We start from the raw sequence: 23,262 nt of genomic DNA on the forward strand, positions 1-23,262 counted from the left end.
AGGATATCTTCAACATCTAGCAAAAGCTAGGCTTTTTTGTTTTTGTTTTAGATAATATCAAAACTTTTTTTTATTAGTATATTTACATTAACCTCACTTTGTGACATTTCTACATTTTATATACTGAAGCAGCTGGAACCTGGTGTCCTTCCTCAACACACATGAAGTAGCATTTATTCTTTTACTGTAATTCATAAGAAACCACAATTAAACTTCTCAAGACTGTAGTTCAATATTGTAATGGGACTAAATATCACCCTGTCCCAAGCCCACCTAGCATCAAACATCGCTCTCACTTTATCTGGGGATTCTGGGAAACAACAGTGCATTTCCTGAGTATTACTCAGCTTCCAAGCTATGACTTTGCTAAGTCATTCTTGAAGTGCTCATAGCTACAGGGCAGAGTCCTCTGGAAAGGAAGAGCTGTTTGTGTGACACTGGACTTGGAGAAACACAGAGATACAGAGGAAACTGTTAGGAGCCCAGGCAGGCTCCACCCTCTGCACGCTTCCTGCAGAGGAAGCCAAGAGGTACCTCCCAAAGGAGTCACCACGTGCCCTGAAAACGTGAACTGGTGAGCAGGACACCAGCATCCAGAATGTGCTGCAGTGCTTAAAAAAACTCAAGATATGGAAAGAGTATTTACAGCTCTCTACATGCCTGCCTATTGTGCCTTATTTTTTGTTAGGTTAAATGCTTACAGACTCCTCCATAGCAAAGCATCACTATGGGTTGGGGTGTCTATGTTGCATCTTACATTTACTTTGGCGCTCTCCAATGCAGGGTTCTACATTTAAGTAACATTCAGTTTTCCACAGCATCCTGCCATTTTATGGCTTTCTGTTTATGAAATAGTGTTAGATAGTATACACATAACTGATCATTTTTGCATTTAAGTTTCTAGAAAACAACAGCAAAACACACATTTGCATAATGTGATTAAAATCTGAACTGGACTAAAGTAACTTCCTGAATTTATCAGTCTCTTTCTTGAGAGAACTTGAAGCAGTGAGTGACTTGCCTCCCACTACAGCACCTTGGGCTGCGGGCTCCCTTACGGCACGAGGCTGTTCCAGCCACCACCCTGGCCCTGTCCCGCTCTCCCTTCCCTGGCCACTCGCAGTTGTACACTTGTTTGTGCAGCTGAACAATGAACTGGGAAGGGGACTTTAGCTGCATAAACAACAGAGGAGAAAAGTTACTTTTCAGTCATATAATTTTCCAAGTCAGGTTCACCACGCAGCTGTGGAATAGTTGTGCTGAGAGCAAAAGAACAAGCCAAAGATGGGAAAAAACTCTTCAAGGAAACCTGAAGAAGGCACAGATTGGTTAGGCTGGTGGTTTGGAAGCCCAGCTTCAATTAATCAAGAGTCCAGTTAAGTAGCCTTGAGGTTTCTAACACTGACCAACATAACACAGCCTTGTTACCCAAAGCACTGATCCACTATTAAATTCATTCTGCTGGACTAAGTGGTTTAATAATTTTGATTTTTTTTTTCCACACCAATTAGCTATTGTTACTCTCATCAAATCAGATACTATACATATTTCCCTGCTATCAGCTGGCATAAAGACATCATAAAGCTAGTGAACTTTGATTTGTACAATCTGCCTCATTCAGCAGATAAGTGATCACCTGCACATATTTGATCCAGGTCAAACGTGTTGCTGGGCAGTATGTTAACACATAGATATGGCATTAATTACTGGAGAATCACAGCCAGATTACCTAGTTACAAGGGAAGAACCCAGGTTGGAACGTACTGGGACACACTCTGTTCAACGTAGCTTTGGAGCCAGGTAACGTTTTAGAATGTTAGTCTAAAATAACCCTTAGAAAACAAAAAATATTGCAACAAGATTTTCCAAAGCTTAACTTCACTGGGCCTAGAAATGCTGAGGCTTATAAAACTAACCTTGCAAAAATGCTCACATATGAAAATTACTTATGACATCAAGCACTATATAGAAAATGTTGAACTAGCAACAAATACAATGCTATTCTTTAAAGCTCAAGTTAGCAGCAAACAGAATAATGTATCTTTTGCTCTGCACTGGTTTAACATTTAGTGAGACAATAACATTTTTTTAACATAATGAAAGATTTAAAACACTGGATGTTCTACTGTCTGACTTCAGTACAGTTCAGTGCTGAAAAACAAGCGTTTTCAGTGTAACTGATTAAGCACTTTGCTTCTAGACACAGCACTCTGCCAAAGACAGCCACAAAACAAAAACATGGCACAATAGGCTGGAGACTAGATAGCAGCCACGAGCCCCACTGTGAAAACACAGCAGTCTGCGCGGGCCGGGCTGGCAGCACCGATCTGCGCTGCAGCTTCCCAGCACCCAACACAGCAGGCAAAGCCACCTTGGGTGTAAATGTCCTGGTGTAAACACAGCTACTTTGGTTTTGCTTTCAAGCACATAAGTCAGTTATCCACTTAGCTGTTTCATTACCCCCAACTGCACAGTGAATGAAAATACTGCACACAAAGACATTTTTAAACATCCATAAAAACATAAAGCACTGCTACTTTTATTAAAACATCAACTCCAAAACACACAGCATCATACTTTACCTTGCAGCCTATCTGCCTGGGGCTCATAAGACATACTCTAATTCAGACATAAAATGCTTGATTTAAATTCAAATTCACTGAAATCTCTGGCAGTACTGCAAGATTAGATTTAGCTGACACATCCAAAACAGAACAATCCCAAATTGTAATTATATTAATAGAATTTGGAATGTTCTGTTCAGCTTACTGAACTGTTACATCTGTAAATCAGTTCGCTATGTAAATGACTGGTCGAGGGGTCCCTTTATCCGACAAACATCCCAGTGAGAACAGTAATCTATTCTTCACTTCAGAAGCTGAGAGGTCACAAAATGAAATACCCAAACCAAATAAGAACAAATTCTTACTGAAATACATCCTAGCTTCACTGCACTAATCAACTTGCATCATGTCTTAATTTGTTCAAATGAGCAGGTACAAAAAAGCCATATTTACATTCCTACTTTACAAAAGTTCAACTAAGTCTTTTTATCTTGACTGAGAGAAGGGAAAGGCAGGAATCTCAGTTAGGTAAAATATTTCTTCCTATGAAATTTTAAGACCCTTAGGCATTTATATTCTGGAATTACTGGGCAGACTGCATAATAATCATATCTTGTTATCTTGCTCACAATTCTCGAAATATCCTGTACAATGAGTCATAGTTGAATAATATCTTACTATACCCTTCCCCCTTCAGAAGGATTTACAGAGCTAGCACGTTCCTTCCAACCATCATGAGCCTGGCCTGAGTTGAATATTGATTTTTCACTAATAAAAGCATCACAAAAAAAAAAAAAAAAAAAAAAAAGTTCTGATCTAAGTCCTCATTGACAGTTAAATCCCAAATAGGAAAGAAGGGCAGGGATTGCCTGGATAAGACACTTCCTTTCTCCTCGGGTGGGTATGGTAGAACATATACAACTTTGCTTAGTCTTAACTTTTCGGGTTTCGTCTTTCCAAATGAGGAAGACAGATTCTTGACATGTTCTCTAACATATAATGTTTAGCTATTCTACCTATTATGTACAGTAATCCTGTGGTTCTTATTCAGAACAGTACATTTGACAGAATGTGATTAGAATATTTATGTTATTTTTGTGACAGAAAAGCTCAAGCTGCTTTAACTCATTCTCTCACCCTTTAAGAGACAATATGGGGGTCTTACCTCTCTCTCTTTCAATTTCCTGAAGCAGCAGGATATTGGAAATGATGTATGTTCGATGGACTTGATTTTCAATTCCAATTTTTCTAAGATCAACCTCTGTAAGATGGAGTAGGTCCTGCAGCAAACGTCAGAGTAAGGAACATACTATACCTATCAGTCCAGGAGTAGTCCTGTTTTCTTTCAGATAAGTTTGTTCTTTCTGGTAAGTCTGCAAGCATGTGTTGCAGGAAATATATTTGTACCTATAAGCTATGTTAATAACAGGATTATTTTTTTTCTTTAAAATATGGTCATTGTCTCTAAATTTTTCTCAAACTGGTTAAGATAGTTGGAGATTTCCCAAAAAGACTTATTTGAATAAAACCCCAGAACTGCTAATCTGCTAATTGTACTAAGTATATAAGGGAAGATACATCTCAAAGTGAACAGTAATATTAGAAAGGAAGATTTGGGATAATCAGGAGACTACTTACTATAATTAATAAACAGCTTGGGTTGTGACCCAGTTCTGAGTAACATGGAATTACAGCTAATGTATTTAGGCAATCAAAACTGAACTGTTGTCTCTCCTCCCTTCTCTCCACTAAATCTTTGCTAGATTATTCCCAAAATAAGCTGCCAAGCAATTCAAGACATTATTTATAAGTATATACAGAATTTCTATTTGATGTTAACATCTTTCAGAATAAAAAGAAAGCACATTCAAAATTAAAAAAGAAAAAAGGAACAAATGTAATTCTTCTCATTTTTACTTTTCTGTATATTTTGTCTGTAAATCAGATAAAGAGAATTCTATAGAACAGACAACATACTCCATTTTGTTACTGGAAAGTGGTGCTCAGAGAAGTGGTCTTTCTATGGAGATTTGACAGTGTAGGCCTAGGACCATAAAGTACAAATCACACGATTACACTGCATAATAATAAGGCTGACTGACACAGAATTACTTTTTAAGCTGAGTCAGTTTCAGAAACAATAATTTTTTAAATCTTCCTTTAAACTAGAATGAGTACAAATGTATAATACGCTTGGCTTTAGACTAAGTAGTTCTTAAATTGCTCAAAGTATCTTTTTTATGTAACTACACAAGGCTGTTTTAGATGCTGTGTGGGCAGATCCAGCTCTGTTTCAAACTGTATTATTGTTTCATAAATGATATATACTCTGCATCTAATGACACACACAAAAAAAAAGAGATGAACATTTTAAATTCTTATTTCATGCCTGCCGTTGTCAACTCAAAGTAAAGTTAATGCTAAAGATGAGTTCACAGTTCAGATTTTTAAACTCTGGCAACAGTGAAGGAGGCCCCTTCTCCTTCCCTCAAAAACACACAGACACACAAACACCCATCCACTTCCCCCTCCCCCCCAAAAAAATGTGCAAACACACAGAAACAAGTAGAAATGCAATATGCCAGTTCTTCAAACTTTAGCAAAAATATTTTAAGGGGAAAACTTAAGTCTAGTGCTGAACAGCACATGCTCAGGATAACACAGAAGTATTTTGAGCTTTTTTTTAGTAGCTTTAAAGAAAGTGCTACATTTCTGCAGTAGAGAACATTAACATGCGACAGGGTTGTCACACATTGAAGCTTTCTTGCCTCATTCAAGATGATAAACAACGTTTTTCACATCTTCAACTGCCTTGAACATCTAAGCTCTACTACATGCTTCTACTGCCATTAATGTAAATCTAAGCATAATTATACTTATTTAAGCATATTTCAATTCAAGAAATAGCGCATCACTTTCCTCAGCAAAATGGATAAAACCATTCCTTCTACTGTGCAGCAAAAAAAAAAGTAAATAGATTTTTTATTTTTGTTGATTGTTTTTTAAGGTAGAAGACAAAGAGAACTTTCTTATAACTTGCAAGAACTTAGGAACTCAACACAGCTCTTAAGCACCTGTGTATTAAGCATGTTAGTAGGTATGTGAAGTCTGAGTAAGTCAGGCATTTTCTTAAATTCTAAATTCAGAAAAAGATTTAATTTGGCTGAGGAACTGGGAAATGGTATAATAATTGTCCATGGAACATATTCTACATAAATTGCAGAAATGAAGGACTGACTTGTGGTCTTGAACTTAAAAAGAGTCCATTGTATTCAAAATGATGCATTAGGCCTATTTCTAAGTTTTGGGCTTCAGCAAAAACATTTTTTAAGCCTGCTCTCAGGCCCATTAAAAACTGTAAGCTATTTTGGGTGCTTTTCTGAGCGTAATTTTGCTATCAACTCAGCTGTCCCAAAGTCCTATATAACCACTTTCTGTGTTACAAAGGTACTAAGTTTTGACTGAGTCCATTTTGGAACACAGAAATGTTCGTTACCTTGTTGTGACAAATTCTGCATTATGTTTGAAATCCTTTTATCTTTATTTTGCTTGGATTGTAAGATTACCTTAAGACTCATGTGCTGACACCTGCTGCATGTGCAATACAGAAGTCAATTTTAATTAAACTTTATTCTCACTTCATGAAATTAGGTTAAAGACAAAAACTTATTGGAAAAAAAATGCTTGTAAATGAATCCAAGGATGTTTTGAGTTGATAAGAATACTTAGTTACATTTTCTATATTTATTTTCTAAACTAGGAGTGCAGAGAGATTTAAAACACATCAAAAGCAAGATTTAAGTGATGTTATTCTATGTGATGTCAGTAAGGTTATATATCTAGATTAAAGACTAAAATTACAAAATGGACAATAAAAAAAAAGCCTCATTTTGACCAAGTAAAAGCCTATGGGAAAGGCCTTAAGAATTTCCAAATAAATTTCCATGGATTTCCAAGATCACTGAAATCAAATTCTACTGTAACATGGTACTTGCTCACATAGTGAAGACTATCTTTAGCCACATAAAATGTCTACCTATAGAAACTACATATAACAATTAACATGTGATATAACATTGTACATATAACAACTAACATACAGTATTAAATCACCTATGTGCTCTTGCTCTGAAAAGCATACCCCTTATATTGATCTGGACTGTCTCAGATTGTAACTAAGACATATTAGAAAAAGTAAAAGCAGAATTTTATCTAGTTCATTGGCTACAAGATTGTATTTTACTGAGCTTTAGCACACAGTTACAAAACACATTTATTTTCCCCTTTCCTAAAGCAAAAGCAAAGTATCAGCCTTCGGTTTTTTGCTCCAGTAAGTCATTTTATAATGGACTGTGGTCCTGCCATAGATTTGCTGAATGATTTTATTTAAAAAGTCAGTTCTTACCTCTACACCATCATATTGTTCAAAGAGCATGCAATACTCTGGGAGACCAAGCCGAGTCAGCCAGCTGGGAATAGGTTGATGCTTCATTATCTTTTGCCTCCCCTCACAACGTCATTGGCTCTGAAAGAAAACAAACCCCAGAAACCTCAGTTACAATATTATTGCAGTATCTCAGCACCTAATGTCACGTAAGTTCTGCCATTGTACCCAAAGAGAGGAACACTTTCTTGGCCATTTTTTAATAGATTGGAATATGAAGAAAGTGAAATGAAACTGCATGTTCTATAAAGTCCCCTGTGTGAAAAGGGTTCTCTGGTGGGTGTTTGCCCAAGATGTGAACACTACTGAAGTCAACCCGTTATGGAGAACATAAAAGCAACTGAGAGATTATTATATTTGGTCTCCATCATGATGTTATCTGAGCTTGAATTATCTGTAAATAAGCATTTTCCTCCTTTCCTGAAACAGCTAAAATTAAAGATATTCATTAAGGAGTATTACTCTCCCAGCATCAGTGTTCCACATGAACACTTACAAAACTTACAGCTTTGAAATAATTGCTCTGAGGTTATGGAGAGCTTTCCATTGGCAGGTTTCAGCAGGCCATAAATTCAAGAAGATCCAATTCTACATCTATGACTCGTGACCTGTACATATCATATCAGAGCACTGATGCCCAAAGCAGGGATTGCTCAAGTTCAGACACGTAGTATTTTCAGTCTTACATTTTTTAGACCTTTTCCACATGAAGATTTTCCTCTCATACATTGTTCATTGCTCATTAGCTCAGTATAAATTACTTGAAATTATGACTTTGCATCAACAAAGCCTGTGTTCCAACATGCCTGTGTACTCTGAACATGTAACAAGAAGTTGCTCACAAGCTGATGTGTTTTGGTCAGCAAAGAGCTATTACTGCTGTCTGTCAGACAGAATTAGCAGCTTAGCGTTGTTACAATTCTTGGAACACTACAAAAGTGTTAAAGCTTTGAGGCTTCTTTTTTGTTTTGTGTGCACTTGTGTGGGTTTTTTTTCTTTTTTTAAACAAACTGTCAAAAAGATTGTTCTAGAAAAAAAGCAACCAATACCAGAAGTATCACCTGTGCTAAAATGCAACACGTTCCCAGGTATGTGTAAAAATAAAATATGATATTTATGTTAGACAAGCATCTTTAGAGGCCCCAGAACATTTTTGGATCAAACATTATTTTGGACGTCACTAAGAATTTCACCTCAGTGATCAACCTTGGAAACTAGTCCAAAGGGCTATGTTTCAAAGACAGCAATGCCATTACGTTGCGAAAGGCCTAGCCCTGGAACTCGCACACTTCACGCTCCATTAAAGAACAAACCTGTTAACTTTCAAATCACATTGTGAAATCCTGCCAGCCTCCACCTAGACAGACCATTATGTTATACATATCACTTGCTTCATTTAATCTCATTTAATCTTTTTTTTAATTATAATTATTGTGAAAATATTGCAGGCCATGGCTGGCAATTGAGTTATGCACCAAAAGAATGGTGCCATTACAGTGCAACTGAAGAGCACCTTGCAGAGTAACATTGAGCTGAAAGCCTGAGCACATTGCAAGGAATTTCACTGAGGAATCTAAGGCCCCAGAGAACATTCTTACGTGAGGGAAAGGCTAGCTTGGCCGGCTCCACTCAAATCTCCCTTTTATTGCATTGTTTAAATGGCTACCTTCACACTGCAAGATAGTTAGCAAGAAAGGCACAGGATTTTCAAGGAGGTAAGAGGAAAAGATAGCTAGTTGGTTAGGACGCTAGGAAACCTGTGCACAAGCAGCTCCTGGTTCATCCACTTCAGCTAATTGAGATAAAGGAAGAAACTTAATTTTGCTGTCATAAAGGAATGTTTAACAGTTTAACAGTTCAAAACTGTTTAACAAGTTAATTTCAAATGTATTTTGCAAGACTACCAATTTTATTTTTCATTTTGAATATTTTGCATAATAATACATAGCAATTAAGAATATCTACAAAAATTTGTGAAGAGTCACTCTACTTTTCATTCCACAACAAAGAGAAACCTAGCAGGAAGCATGAAAGGAATCCCAGAATTTGCCCAGAACAAAACACTCCTTAAACAATATAGTGATAAACAGTGGCTATCTAATCTCCCTTGGCCAGCTGTGTTTGCTTTGTTAGTAATTTATACCAAAGAGGAGAGGGAAAAAAAAAAAAAGAAACAAGGGAAATTGAAATGCAAGCAGAAAATGACATGGAAACCTATGACAAGATACTAACAGATCCCATATTCAATATATTGCATTTAGGACTTTGAATGCAATTATTTTGTGCAGTACCCTTTTCTGTTACCAAGCCTTTGTTGAAGCCTGTGTAGATTTTCCTTACTCTTTTATGATCTTTTTTTTTTTCCCCACACTATGTTTGAGGGAAGAGAAAAAAAAATCCTTCTCTGTTCTGAGAAGTTCACTAGCTGCCCTTCTCATCCTCCTGCTCCAAGCAGTTTGGCTAAATAAGTGATGTCTCGGTTAATGTTTATGTTATTTACCAATCCATTGTTGATTGGGTAGAGGGTACAACCTAGTGGTCAGGACACAAGAGAGATGTTCAGGGTCTGACCAAGGTAAGAGTAAAACAGGATTAAAAATGGTTGCCAAAAAAACCCCAAACCAAAATAAAAAACACCCTAAATACATCATTATGGGAACTGTTTATCATTATGAGTGAGCTTACTGTTATATTTTAAATTATTTTTATTTCTGAAGATAGTATTAATTCTTAGTGAGGGCAGGTAATGCCAGCATTTTTACTACCCAAAATATAATTATGAACACACTGGCAAGTATATGGCTGATGCCGGGCACATACTTTTTTTCCTACCGAGAAATACACATCCAATAACCAGAGGAAAGGAAGGAAACAAAAAGATGGAAAAACATAATGAAATGAAAACATCTTTACTTAATCCAAACTCTCAGACATTCACAGTTAAACATTACACATCTATGAATGTGAGGGGAAAAAAAAAAGTGGTTCACAAGTTAGGGTATATGTGTCGACTCTGACCTTTGATTTAAAGAAAAAACAGGTATGCAAGGTCTGGCATTACAGTCAATTTCAAATTGTGGAAAGAAACAAAAGACCTAAAAAACAATCTACTAGCATCTCTAATTAAAATACATGGTTTGTCTTTAACAAAAAACACAACCTTTCCAATTTGCAATCGCAAGTAGAGCAGCATGAAGCATTTAAGTAATTCTAACATTCCCTTGGAGTAGAAATACGGTAAATAACAATGATAAACATCCTTAATCCCAGACCACAACATATGCATTTAGATTTTTTCTCTTAAATGCAGTGGAGTGAAAAACTAGAATGGTTGGAAGTATTCCTCATGCTTCTGATGCCTCCTCTAAGATTTTAACATCTTAATCCAAAACTTCCTTTTCTTTTTGCAGTCAAGACAATATTATCTCTCTCTCCTCCCTTTTCTATTTCTCTACCCCCATCTTTACAACATTTGCCAAGTGGAAAGCATCTTGTCAGTAGCATGGTTTAAAACAACATCCTATTTTGTAAAAATCTCAGAAGCTGACTGATGTTTAAAAGAGATACTAGTTGCAGAGTGGTGAAGTCTGAAGACATCAATTAATGACACAAAATACATTCCATGTCTATGACTGTGATAACTCATTCATGACAAAAGAAATAATATTCTCCAGGATTTATGAACACCGTAACAGAGAACTTTCAGTGTCTACTAGCTTTGTTCTACTAGCCTTAAAACTTGTAGAAATTTTCTAGTTAAGAACTGAGCATGATTGTAGTCTAATAAAACTATAGATTGGTAATGAACTTATCAAAAATAATGTACTATAAAGTCATATCCATCTTTTCTGGTAGCAAAAAGGGAAGAGCATGTGTAAGACAGGGCAAGAGACAGAAGCAGCAGAAAGAGCTGAAAAGCAACCCATCAGCAGAAACAAAGTGTCAGACACTGATCAAATAATTATTGGCACAGTACACTACACAGTTCAGAGAAAGCACTTTTGGGGCCAAGGACTATGGCTGAAAACAATGGGAAACTATGACTGATAAAACTGCTACTTCTACTGTCTTCATGTATATCCTCTTATACTCTAAAAAATGGAACTTGGTACATTGTATATAAACTTGATGATATCAAAAATATTCCCACCGTTCAGTTCAAGCTACTGCTGTACTAGCAAAGTGCTAAAGAACATTTTTTTATAGCTCTATCTTTATCTTTTACAGCTTTCCAGATGTGTAAAGAAGTTGTAAGAAAGGAGAAAGAACCAACAAGTAATATTTTGATTCCAAAGGAATGTCTAAATACCGTTTTGGTTTTCTGTGTTTTTCTGTGTTTACCTGACTAAAGCTGCCAGCAGTTGCTTTCATTGCTGGCTGGAGGTGTGGTAGCAGCTCTGCTGCAGCCAACTCTGTTCCTGGACCCCACCTCAGGTGGTTTTCTCCCCTCCATTCATTTCTTTGCTGTACCAGCACTAGCATTTACATTGCCACATTGAAGGGACTTGATCTGACAAAGAAAATCTGAAGAAAAGAGTTGTCCTTTCCAAACAGACCAGGTCTCTGATTTCCTTCTTGGTGCAGCCACACAAAAGCCAGTGCTGGCAGAAAGCCTGCAGTGATAATGGAAGTGGCCACACAGTAAAGGCACAACTCAGGATACTAAAGCTGAGCTACTGCTCCTCTCAGACTCATCTGCTGCAGTTACAGATTCCTCCTCCATTCCACATCACAGTCTGCATATAAACATTCACTTTTTTTAATCCATCTTGAACGATGAAATAAAGCAAACAAGGCTCAGACTTTGGTACTTCTGCCGACTGTGGTGTGGAAACAGTAACTGCAGGAGATGGAGAGGAAAGGCCGCTGAGGAGCACAGCTCAGTGTCTCTAAGTCATTGGGGCTGTTTGTTTCAGGGCAAAAGGTCTTTTTAGATAAGGGAAATAGCAAAGCTGCAAGGACAATTTCTGTTCTGGTTGGTGACATCTAACAGGCTTAAGCATTTGTTTTCTTTGGTCTAGAACAGTCCAAAGTCTTTCAAACATAAGCTGAATTGTCTCAAGTAGTTTGTCCTATGAAAGGTCAGATTTGATTCGGAACTGTCTCCTTCTCCCACAGGAGGGGCCTCTACAGAGGCCCCATTAAAAAAAAAAAGTCAGAATACACATTTTCCTATGATACACCATTATTTGATGAAAAGCGATGTTAACTGGATACCGCAAAGTTTACCACAGTTCTGCAATAGTTGGATGGCAAACAGATCAAAGGAAGCACTTAAAGCTAGACTACAACTATATTATATTGAATTTGAAATATGAAGTCATTATCTCCTTAGAATTTCAACCAAAAAGGTTATAATCAGTATTTACAACCTAATAACAACAAATCATAAGATGATGTATATATGACATTTTTTTCATTCTCTTGTCTCTTTCTTTTGCTTTCTTGACATACTTGTTATTTCAATTTTTCTCCTAAGTTTGATCATTAAAATGGATTTTAGAAGTCTCCAGTTATCAAGAAGACAGTATCCTACAAAATATGAAATTATAATCTCTAGGAAATGCATTAAATTTTTGCCCTACATGCAAATGGCAAACATCAGTTTGCTTTTAAGATAACATACACTATAAATTCCCCTTTATATTTATAGGATGCAATTCAACAATAAGTTCAGCAAGTCAGTCAGCGATAGGTGAATTTTATAGATATTTCACACTGTAACTAAATAACTACATTTTGATCAAATGAGCTACATAACCATGCAGAACAAGTCTGACACTCCTACAGCATAAGCCTGTGATGACAACTCCTCCTAGTGGAAGCAAATCTCATACAGCAAAATTCTTAGGTAAGAACATGGATTTCCTAGGTAAATGTCAAGCTTTTGCTGATGCTTGCTACATCTGCATTCTTTTCTGCTCTCGTAACTCATCGATCTCTACAGTCTCAGTAGTGAGATCTCTACAGTGATCTCACCGATCACTACAGTCTGGCAGTCCTTCCCACTTCACTTTATCAACAAAGTCCTTTGTAGGCAGATGGAAATTCACTCAACCTGCAGCTGAAGCCAACTAGAAGCAGCACAAGTGTTAGTGCAATAGTGAGCTGGAGCCAAGAGGCACTGTTGAAAAGACTGCAGAGCTTCCTTGAAGCACAGCCAGGGCCTATTATGCACTTAACAGCAACAGACTGGAAATGCATATGCCATAGAGTCAGAAATCTGGTTCAAGTTGGCCTGCTGAGCTCCGTGGGGAAAGGAGCTCAAGAAAAAAAACATACAGCTATGATTCCAAGTTACTGAGGTTTTTGTTGTTGTTGCTTTCCATTCTTCATGTTTATCAGCTTTAATGTCACTAATCTCCACTGTACCAATTCTACTGTTTGGCTGGCCAGACACTAAACCATGGATGTGAAACAGTCCTATCTTGGGAGGAAGGGAAGCAAGCAGAGTTGTGTATATTTTTTTTAAATGTGCAGATCCAAGACTGCTCTAATAGTTAAAGAGACTTTCTCAAGATGCTCATTGGTAACTACTGCAAATAGGCTTCTGAAACTCTTTCTTACAGAATAGGTTCTGCTCCATCTCTTCTAGCCTGCTCTAGGAGAAGGAAAAAACAGGCCTGCAGTATCACACTCCCCGTGTTCTTTAGCATCCTGGGCATTTTTAGTAAGACAGCTCATATGCAATATTTCATTTTATGCACGCAAAAGTCATAGATCAGGCCCTGCAAGTTTTTATTTAATAACAGTAAACATGTTCTTATTTGTCTTTGGGTATTTGTATTTCTTTGGTAAATTTAAGTCTTTCAAGTTGCTCTTTATAGATAACAATTTTTTTTAAGAGGCTGCGATTTTCACATGATTAATAACTCTAGTAACTGGGTGCTATGTAACCTATCACATTAGACTTGTGATAAAAATCAAACTGACAGCCCTGCAGGTAACAAAGGAAAGCAGATGTGTGTGTATGCTAAGTTGTGACTAGTGGACCAACACAGACTCTTTCCAAACACTGGCGGTTAAGATATTATGTCCCTCTCTTGCAACTTACTGCCCTGAAAAGAAGGCAGGATTATACCCACACTCCTCACACACTCCACACAGTGCTAAATCTATCATCTTTGCGTAAGTTGCTGATAAAAGTGATTTGAGCAAATCTGTTTTTTTTTTTAAATGAAAACAAGTGTCAACTTCTTATCCGACTTTGCTTTCTCTTTTTCTACAACAATCTAACAGCCCCAGCCCTCTCCACGCCACAAGCTGCTCTTGCTCCCGCACACACACGTTCTTACTGTTCAGCTGTGCCAAGTCTCTAAACTATGTTAGTTAGTAATCCCTATCATCCCTTCCTTCTCCCTTTCCTTACTGCCTCTCAACTCCTCACCACTAGCCTGGGACCTCAAAGCCATGCCAGGTCCGTACCTCTAAGCTCCTATACATCCATCTGTATTGAATTTTATTTTCCAATTTTAAGCACAACCCATAACGTAAACTATATCTATTCACTTAAGTAATGGGTTAAGAGAAAAATACACCTGCTAAAACATTTGATACCGATTACTCACAGATTGCATCTGTCCCAGTTATGCATTGAATCACACAAAACTGATAAACAGAATCTTAGTGACAAAATATACTTAATGATATGATCAAAAAGAATATGAGAAATACATTGCTGTAAAGTCACAGTCATTTTAAGCCATTTTAATTTTATTGCAAGAGCCTTAACTTTTTTTTAAGCTAAATTAATTTGAAATAACTTTTTTCTGATCAAATAGTTAGATGAAAAGTTTAGGTATTTGAGTTCTATTTGGAGGAAGCATTGTTGGTGAACTCAAGAATTTCTTCAAAGTGCTTTCATGAACACAGGGCATGTTTGGTAAATCAAGAACTGCTTCCTTTCCCTTTGAAGATATGTTAAGGGCAGTGCCAGGATCCATAGAGTCAGATAAAAATCATAGCAGGTAAGTAACACAAAGCACTGAGCCAGTCTAAACTTGCTGTGCCAGTTCAAATTTGTTTGAAGTATTTTTCATTCACTTTGTAGCAACTAAATTCATGCTTTATTAGTCTGTCTGCACAAAAGTTTTATTGGTCATTCCACAGATAGGCCAAGGAACTTTTTTTACAGCCCCTCTTCTTACTTCTCAAGTAAGAGGCATTACTGCATACTCAAATGGCATTACTGCATTCAAGCTACCACCCATATTTAAATGAGATCTTGAGGTTTGATTTCTCTCAGTCACCACCTTTGGGCCTTCCTTACCTTACAGCCTCTGCACATTCCTCACATCAGGTTCCGTAGACCTGCCTCCAAACCTCCCAGCTTTGCCTATGCAGCCACAGGGCATGGGCTGCAGTAACGCAGCAGCGCAGAGGCAGGGGGAGAGCAGAGCTAACCCAGTCCTGGAGACACCGGAAAGAACGACGGGGCTGGGCTGCACTAGCTGCTCTATAGTCGAGCAGTGTAACTTACAGAAACTCACACCTGATCCAGATCAATGTTTATTGCCCATTTAAGGCCTAAGTCTCCAGCAATATCAAACACCTGCAACTGGCACAAGTATGTAATTAGACTGTTTAAAACCAAATCTATTTCAGGTGAAACATTAGGTTTCCAGCTGCTATGCTACTTTGCTTTTGATTGTATCATTTCTATAATCTTGTAATTATTGCATATGCCCATCACAGATTTCATGCTGTATCAAGTAAGAACAAATAGGAGTTGCTGCAGTGCTTCTGTACTTCTGTAACAGTGGCAAACTTCAACTTTTCCACTGGTATCTGTCTGAAGATTTACAGATTCCCATTAGTAAGAGCAAGACAGAACCAGCTAATTTTTAACATTGTACTGTAGTAACAGCAGCTCTCCTTTGATATATTTTCTTTCATTCATGTGCCTAATTCACAGAAATTCTAAGAATTTACAATAGGATAACAAATAATCCATGTTAAACTAACAGATACTTGCATCTCCACAAAGTACTCCACAAAATGAAACTAGAACCTTGCTCATCACCTGTCCTGGAGGTCCTGTTGGAGATGGGTGTTCTTCAAACACTTCAAAACTTAAGGGCAACGAATTCAGGCTTTGTCAGAACATGACAGTAAGCAAGCTGCCAGAAGGATGGAACTGCACTGTAAAGCCTGCAACTTTTAGTATCTGTGTTAATTTGAAAAGTTGTGATGATGTTAACTGACATAAAAATAATGAGACAAGAACAGCAGTTAGGAACATAGCACTTGCTGTACTAAAGTGTGAATGTATTTCAAAGGTTGCTCTGTGAGGTTATGAAAGTCTCACAGATATATTAAAGCTACAATGTAGACAAGTATTCCCCTAACCTACTTAATTATAAGGAAATTTTCCACTGTGCAGGAAAAGCTAGGCTATGCACGGGTCCACAAAGAGAGCTTGCACCCAGAAGGACAGAGGAACCTGGGTGAAGACACCTATCTGCATGACAAATCCCTCCCAGCGCTCTACTTCCCGTCCTTCCGAGCTAGGTTAGAGATTATTGATGTTCCCAAACTTCATGACAAAGTAATGAGAAAAGCTTCCTAAACACTTTTCACAATCCTGATCTTGTACAATGTTATTGAATCTTCTGAGAACATGAATATAGCTCAGACCAAACAAAAAACTGAAAGCGTGCAGCAAAGCATGATTAGGACAAACAAAAACAAACCAAACAAACAAACAAAAAAAAAAACCCAAGAATGACTATAATTCCCCTCCCTTTCCCCCGTTACATTAGCAGTGGTACGGTGCAGCTTTGCTCGTGGAAGTTTTTGTAAATATGTTAATTGTTCTGGAAGTAGGTCAACATTTGGTTAGATAACAGGTTTCCATTTTTTAAGTAAACATTTCTCTCTCCATTGTTAAAAAAAATACATATTTGAATTACAGCTGCAGATATACTATCTTTGGACTGAATTACTGTAAAATGATGTCTTCTTCAAAGTGATTAATGGGTAGTTTTTTTGATTTGCTTAGTTTTATCAGGTCTTGGCAGAAAGTTAAAAGCGACTTTTTTAATTGTTAATACTTCAAATAGTGCTGACAGTATAAGAGAAAAACGGGAGAATATAGTGCAAAAAACTTTCTGAGATCCAGACAAGCAAATAGATCATAGATTTCAAAATAATTTACCAATCTAAAATGTTTTAATTCCCTGTTTGACAATGAAATTTAGGAATAAAATTCTATTTTTAAGCTTCTAAATGTTCAATGAACCATCCAGGTTCCTGCCACTTTTTTCCCCAGTTATATTTTGTCTACCAGAGAACAAAACTTCTAATGGATTTTTCCACTCAGCATTTACTAAAATGATGAGTCGTTTCATCTTATGACTGCTTTAACTAAATGGTTTAAGCAAATTCAGAAAAGTTTGAATGCACAGCTAGATTTTAAATTATTTGTTTAGAGATTAAAATAAAACAATCAGACCAGAGCATGTTTGCTCTCAAATATCATATACTTAACAATTCTGAAGAAAGGTGTCAGTTGGAGATGCCAGTAAAAATTAGGGATTACAGATAGAGATTGGTATTTCTGAAAATCATTTTGTTATTTAGTATCTTTTTTTTAAATAGAAAAGTGCCAAGTCATGGATTCCTCTTTCACATCTGAGGAAAAAAAACAGCACTGGGAGACTCACTGCTAGAAGGCAGTGTTCAGTTTTCACTTCAGAGAATTGATGCAGTTCCTTCAAGAACAGTGTTACAGGACGTTTAAAAATAAAGGCCCTCCTTACAGAGGCACATCAGGCTCTCTGCTGATTATTCTTTGCTAACTTAATTATTGCCCTTTACAATTATCTCTGCTCCCGTCTGTGATGTGCGTTCAGTGCAGAGGTGCCCCTGCCAGCGGGTACACTTGGTAGGATCTTGGTTATACTATGGAACTTTGATGAAGAAAAATTAAGACCTTAAAACTTTATAAATAATAACTACTACTTCTTGAAAATTACTATTACAATTTACCCTATTAACATAAATTGTTACAAACGTATTTTGCCTTTGCATTTCTTGAATAATTAATTCAAGAAAGAAAATTGGAACAAAGATCTATTTTGTTCTCACAAAACCTGTGTCTAAACCAGGTCCATGTCACACTGCACCCTGTAAAAACATGTTATATTATTTTCTTAGAAAGCCATCCAGATCTAACAGAAGGTTAATAAACACATGGCAATTCTATGATGTAATCCAGCTAAAAAACTCTTCCATTGCATAAAAAACTCTTCTTTGCTATAGAAAGGTCTTAAGCATTCCCATTAGAGAATATTTGGGATATGAAGATCGTTCCTCATCCAATTAATGAAATGCACATTTAATTATTTTTTTACCTTTATTTCAGCATCTGCTAAGTAAATCACATGTACAAAGCAGTGGACTTACAAAGGAACTTCAAAAATTGGCCTTTAAACTGAGACAACAAGATTCAATCTATGTGTTATTTCAATGATATTAGTGAAAATACACCTGTATAATCTCTAGTGTCTGTTTTAATTTAAATAAATTATTTTTAAAAGCCAGACTTTTCATATTGATGTATAAAAATGATAAATATAAATAGATGTCTCATCCTTTCAGGATCAAAAATGCGATATTATCTTATACAACTTTGCAAATCAAACCATTAATATTTAATAAAAGTATTTCAATTCTCAAATTTCTCAAATAGTGTCTGCCTAGATATAAAATAAGTCCTTGTTTCGTCTATCCTTTTTTCTTTCCTTTTAAACTTTTCAATCCATTACAGTTTTTATATTGGTGTTAGGATAAAATTAAAGCTCATTTCAGCTGACAAGCAAAATACAAAAAAAANAAAAAAAAAAAAAGGAAGACAGTATAGAGGCAATGAAATAAGGTTACTAAAAATACACATTTTCCTCATATTGTCGCTACTGAAGAGCATTAAAAACATAACTGGACAATATACAGTAAGTCCTAACAACTATTCAAAACTACACAACTTTTGCAGACTCTCTAAAAATACCACTAAGTTCTATGGCTGAGAAAAAATAATGCAAAAGGGAATTGCTATAGCAAGCCTAATGATTAAAACAGAAAGTGAGAGCACTGGACTTTCTCCTTTCTCTCAACACAGCTAAATCCCAAGTGGGATAACAGGATAAATGAGCCAGAGCGCCTTCATTCATTCTCCAGCAAACAATACACCACAGAAGATGCATACATTATGCCAGAAAAGTGCTTACCAAGAATGAGCAGCCTTGGAAACAGAAATTCTTGACTCAGAGTCTGGCTGAAGGTCTTTGCTCTCATGCTACAAAGTTCACTTAGCTTGAATTTTATGTATTGATATAAAGGATCTTCTGAGGAGCTTATGATCGTGCATTTCCTGCAATTGTTCTCAAGATGTAGGAAAATAAAATCTTTTTGATTTCACAGCTAGATGAAAACAAACCTACTAAAAGGAATGCTTCATAGAACTGAAAGAACTATTGAAAACTCATAAACAAACTTTTGTTCTAGCTGAGCTCTGCTAAATTAAAAAATGCCAGCAGAAAGGAAAACAGTCAGATTGAAAGTTTCTAATTTCTGCACCAAAACTTCTCTATAATTTCATAAAGTTGCAACCCATTTGCTAGTTCACATTCCTTTCTAATAGCATCAGCTAATTCCTGTCAGCTAATTAAACGCATATGCTAAAAAAGCTTTTTTTCAAAACAAATCTATGCTAGATTGATTTTTTTTTCAATCTATGATGCTTGAATCAAATGAGATTAGACACAGCTAAGAAAGCAGCACTAATCTGATGACACTATTTGAATAAAGTGACAGGCCTTTCATTAAAAATACACAGAAAAGGCTCCAACAGTGCCTAGATGATTTTTCTTCTTTTCAGAAGCCCTTGTGTGTGACATAAGGGACACATTTTTAAAGAGCTCTTAGCCGGGCATCTAATTATAATTCCAATCATATAAACCAGAGCAAACACAATTTGAAGGTCTAACTTACAGCAGGAACCAATACAGCATTTGGACAACAGTCTTCAAAGTAATAAATTGGGAAATGTCTAACTACTAAGGCTGATGATTATGACCAGCTGCAGGGGCAAAAAAAAAAAAAAAAAAAAAAAAAAAAAGTTTATTACTGCATGTGACCACAGAGGAAGCCGCCAAAAAGCATTTGCTTCTTTGCAAGCACTAATCAAATCACACACAAGGAACGTTCTTGAGTACTTCAGACCACCATCACACTGACTATAAGCACCTGCATGATTTTCCATTGCTCGTGTGATGCACTGTCTTAGAGCATTCTTAAGCAAGAAACATTAATCTTCCCTGACTGATTCCAGTACTATAACCAACTTTAGAAATATTCTGCAGCTCTCCAGCAATAGGGACTACAAAGAACAGTTTTCCTCACCTTTTGAAAATAAAAAAAAAGTCCTGAAAAATGTCCTCTGTCAGTCAGAGCATGTTCCTTGCCCATTCAAAGTCTCAATATTTCATTTCTTGAAGTCAAATTTCTGAGCTCCTAAAATGGAAGCAACTCCATCAATAGTACTGATGAATTCCTAACAGAGGATGTCTTAGTTCCCCTTGTACAAAAAGACACTGTCTGCAAGACTTTGAGAAAACAAGCATGAACAGAAGCACATGGGTGGCTACTGTTAGCTCCAACTTGGACAAGAACATTGTATCAGTTATGGAATTAAAAGCAATCATAGCATGAGGACTTGTCTAAGATGACAAATGCATTTCAAAGTTCTTTTTACCCACTGTTGATAGTAAGGCATATAGAAACAGAAAGTACAGCTTCTAACCCTTACACATTAAATTACAGCCAGGCCTAGCAAGTCAAACAAAGATGAACTGATGATGTAACTGGGTAGTTTATTCACATACTTCAAAACACCTTTTTGATGGTGCCAGCTGCTGGTGTCAGGAATGTTTCGCAACCTTTATAAGGAAATCGAAAGCCAGCAGCATTTTCTGATACTGCAGCATAATGGTGGTTAAATAAGAAAAGGCTGAAAGGATCAAAACGGCAGTGTTCAGAAAAGCTGTATTACGTATATAATAACCTCTTACAAGGAATTTGCAGATATTATATTGCAGTTTGGCACCCTCTGGTGTTGAATGGTGATCAAAATCTGAGAAAAATTCCACTCAATAATTACATTAACTATGGGATGCTACCGATGTACCTAAAGAACAGGATTATCCTAAAGAATCAGACTGCTGCTTCAAAATCAAGAAATACGCAGAAACACAGCCCACTGCACATAACTTAATAGCAACAAACATTTGCCTACACATCTGAGAAAGCTTTGTATTTTTGATAGTTTGGTGAAAGATTATTTACTACTTGTCTCTTAAAATATTATTTACAATTGAAAGATTCTTTGCTAGCTCTCGGTTATGTATTTACTAAAAATGACAGCATCATTGTATAACATCAAAAAGAAAATCAAACTCTTCTTAGCGTGACTTACTGTATTACCTCTCATCTAAAAGTTGATGCTTGTGCCATGACTGCAACATTTTTCCAAGAGCAGAAACATGTAGAGTCATGTGGAACGAGCTCGAAGCAACACTGCTGTCAGAGCGGGAAGGGCAGACATTGCTTTAACTGCGTATTGCAGCTTCTGTTTTCCTATGCCTTTTCTGCCATACTCCTGACAGTATTAGATCACAAATATTTACATGGAGCATGATTCCAATCTTTTCAATCCCATTGTGTCTATCTCAAAATAATCACAACATCTTGTCATTTGATAGCAAATTCAACATAAGTCTACTGACCACAAAAGAAAAAAAAAATCATTCATTTCCTGCATTTTTCCTCAAGTTTCTCCCTTATTTCTCCAAAGGCAACTGAAAAGATCCACTGAAATTATTTTCATTTTATTTTCCAAATAATCTGCATTGATAAATTGTCAGGAAAGCAAAATAAAACAACAAAAAAACCCTCAAAAGTCATGAGAAGAAACATTCCATGTATTACTTAACTTGCCAGTATTTAATAAACTTTTAAGGAATATATTTACCATAAGAAATCTTATTGCAATACTTTATCAAAGCACTACAGTAAGTACATCTTTACAAAGAATATTTCTATCTTGTTATTTGTGAATTTTAGAAAAACTTTTTACTATTATATAATCACATTTTGTTCCATTTAGGGCTTTAGGAAAAATATTAACCTACTGTTAACAATAACTCCCACAATTAGGAAATTTTAATCCTACAAAAGTCTAATTTGGAAACATCTGCTAGCACCTCATTACATTCATTATTAACTAGTGAGCACAGTTTATAACAATTAGATGGTACTGATTAATAAATATATGTAATAGATCTTACCATTTAAGGAGGATATCACAGTCCATTATGCAGTCTTAGAACTACAAGAATCTCTTGTTACAAGACACACCTTGAGAAGTGCTAGGTCCAATCAGCACTTGGGCTGGCCTAGCAGCCAGCAGTGGATGAATCAGTGGTTATAATTGAGTCATGAGTGTTTTTCTTTCTTGCAAACTAGCTGTACACCATCTTGTTAAGCATTGAGCTTTTTCACTTCTGTTTTTCTTTTTTTGTTTGTTTTTTTTTCATTCCTTGACTACTAGGTGAAAATGTGATAACTATTATTCAGTGTGCTCCTATATGTAGTGTTCCTAACTTTCAGTTGTGACTTTGTCAGGATATTTAAAAACAAACAAACAAACAAAAACTTAAAATGTTTCTTTATAAGCTAGAATGAGAAATTTCAAAACTAACAATTTACACCAATGCAAAACTATGCCCAAGTTCGAACCCCATTTCTACCAGTCCAGAGCGCAACAGAATATCATGGAAAGGTAAACTTAGCTCCTCTAAATGTTCCATTAAATACTGTTAATTTTTGATGCAATAGTCTCTGAAAATTTTAATACTTTCAAAAATGAGATGTATATTTACATCATTTTACAATTAATAAGTGTTTTTTCTCCAAAATAAAATATCTTAATTTACTTGTGACATGTGTGTGTGTGTATATATAGCTATCCTGAAGAAATACAGGTATATGGGTATGACCTCAAGAACATCAAAATATCTGAGGAGAAAAATAATTATAGTTTTTACAACTATATAATATTTATATAACTATATTAAAGTCAAATCATCTGCAACTTGCAAGTGTGAATTTCCATGCCTAAACTATACCTCATGCGCGCTGCCAGCTCAGACACTGCCCCTGTCCTGGGCAGGGGCTGTGCAAAGTGGCACATTTACA

General features: G+C 36.3%; 1 protein-coding gene across 2 annotated transcripts in view; it reads right to left on the reverse strand.

The window, feature by feature from the left end:
- BCAR3 (BCAR3, NSP family adaptor protein) overlaps nt 1-23,262 on the reverse strand; it is an 87,117-nt gene that overhangs the window by 57,855 nt on the left and 6,000 nt on the right. The window contains exons 2-3 of one of the 2 annotated variants that reach the window (XM_026037847.1): nt 6,970-7,089; nt 3,730-3,844 (exon numbers count right to left, since the gene is read on the reverse strand). In XM_026037847.1, coding sequence (XP_025893632.1) covers nt 3,730-3,844; nt 6,970-7,056 — 202 coding nt within the window. In that variant the 5' untranslated portion in view covers nt 7,057-7,089. Of the gene's footprint in view, nt 1-3,729; nt 3,845-6,969; nt 7,090-23,262 lie in introns of those variants that run through there. The other variant, XM_026037844.1, reaches the window with a different exon arrangement.

The sequence above is a fragment of the Nothoprocta perdicaria genome, unplaced genomic scaffold (assembly GCF_003342845.1).
Source record: "Nothoprocta perdicaria isolate Ctin4 unplaced genomic scaffold, notPer1 scaffold_20, whole genome shotgun sequence".
Classification (NCBI taxonomy): Eukaryota; Metazoa; Chordata; class Aves; order Tinamiformes; family Tinamidae; genus Nothoprocta; species Nothoprocta perdicaria.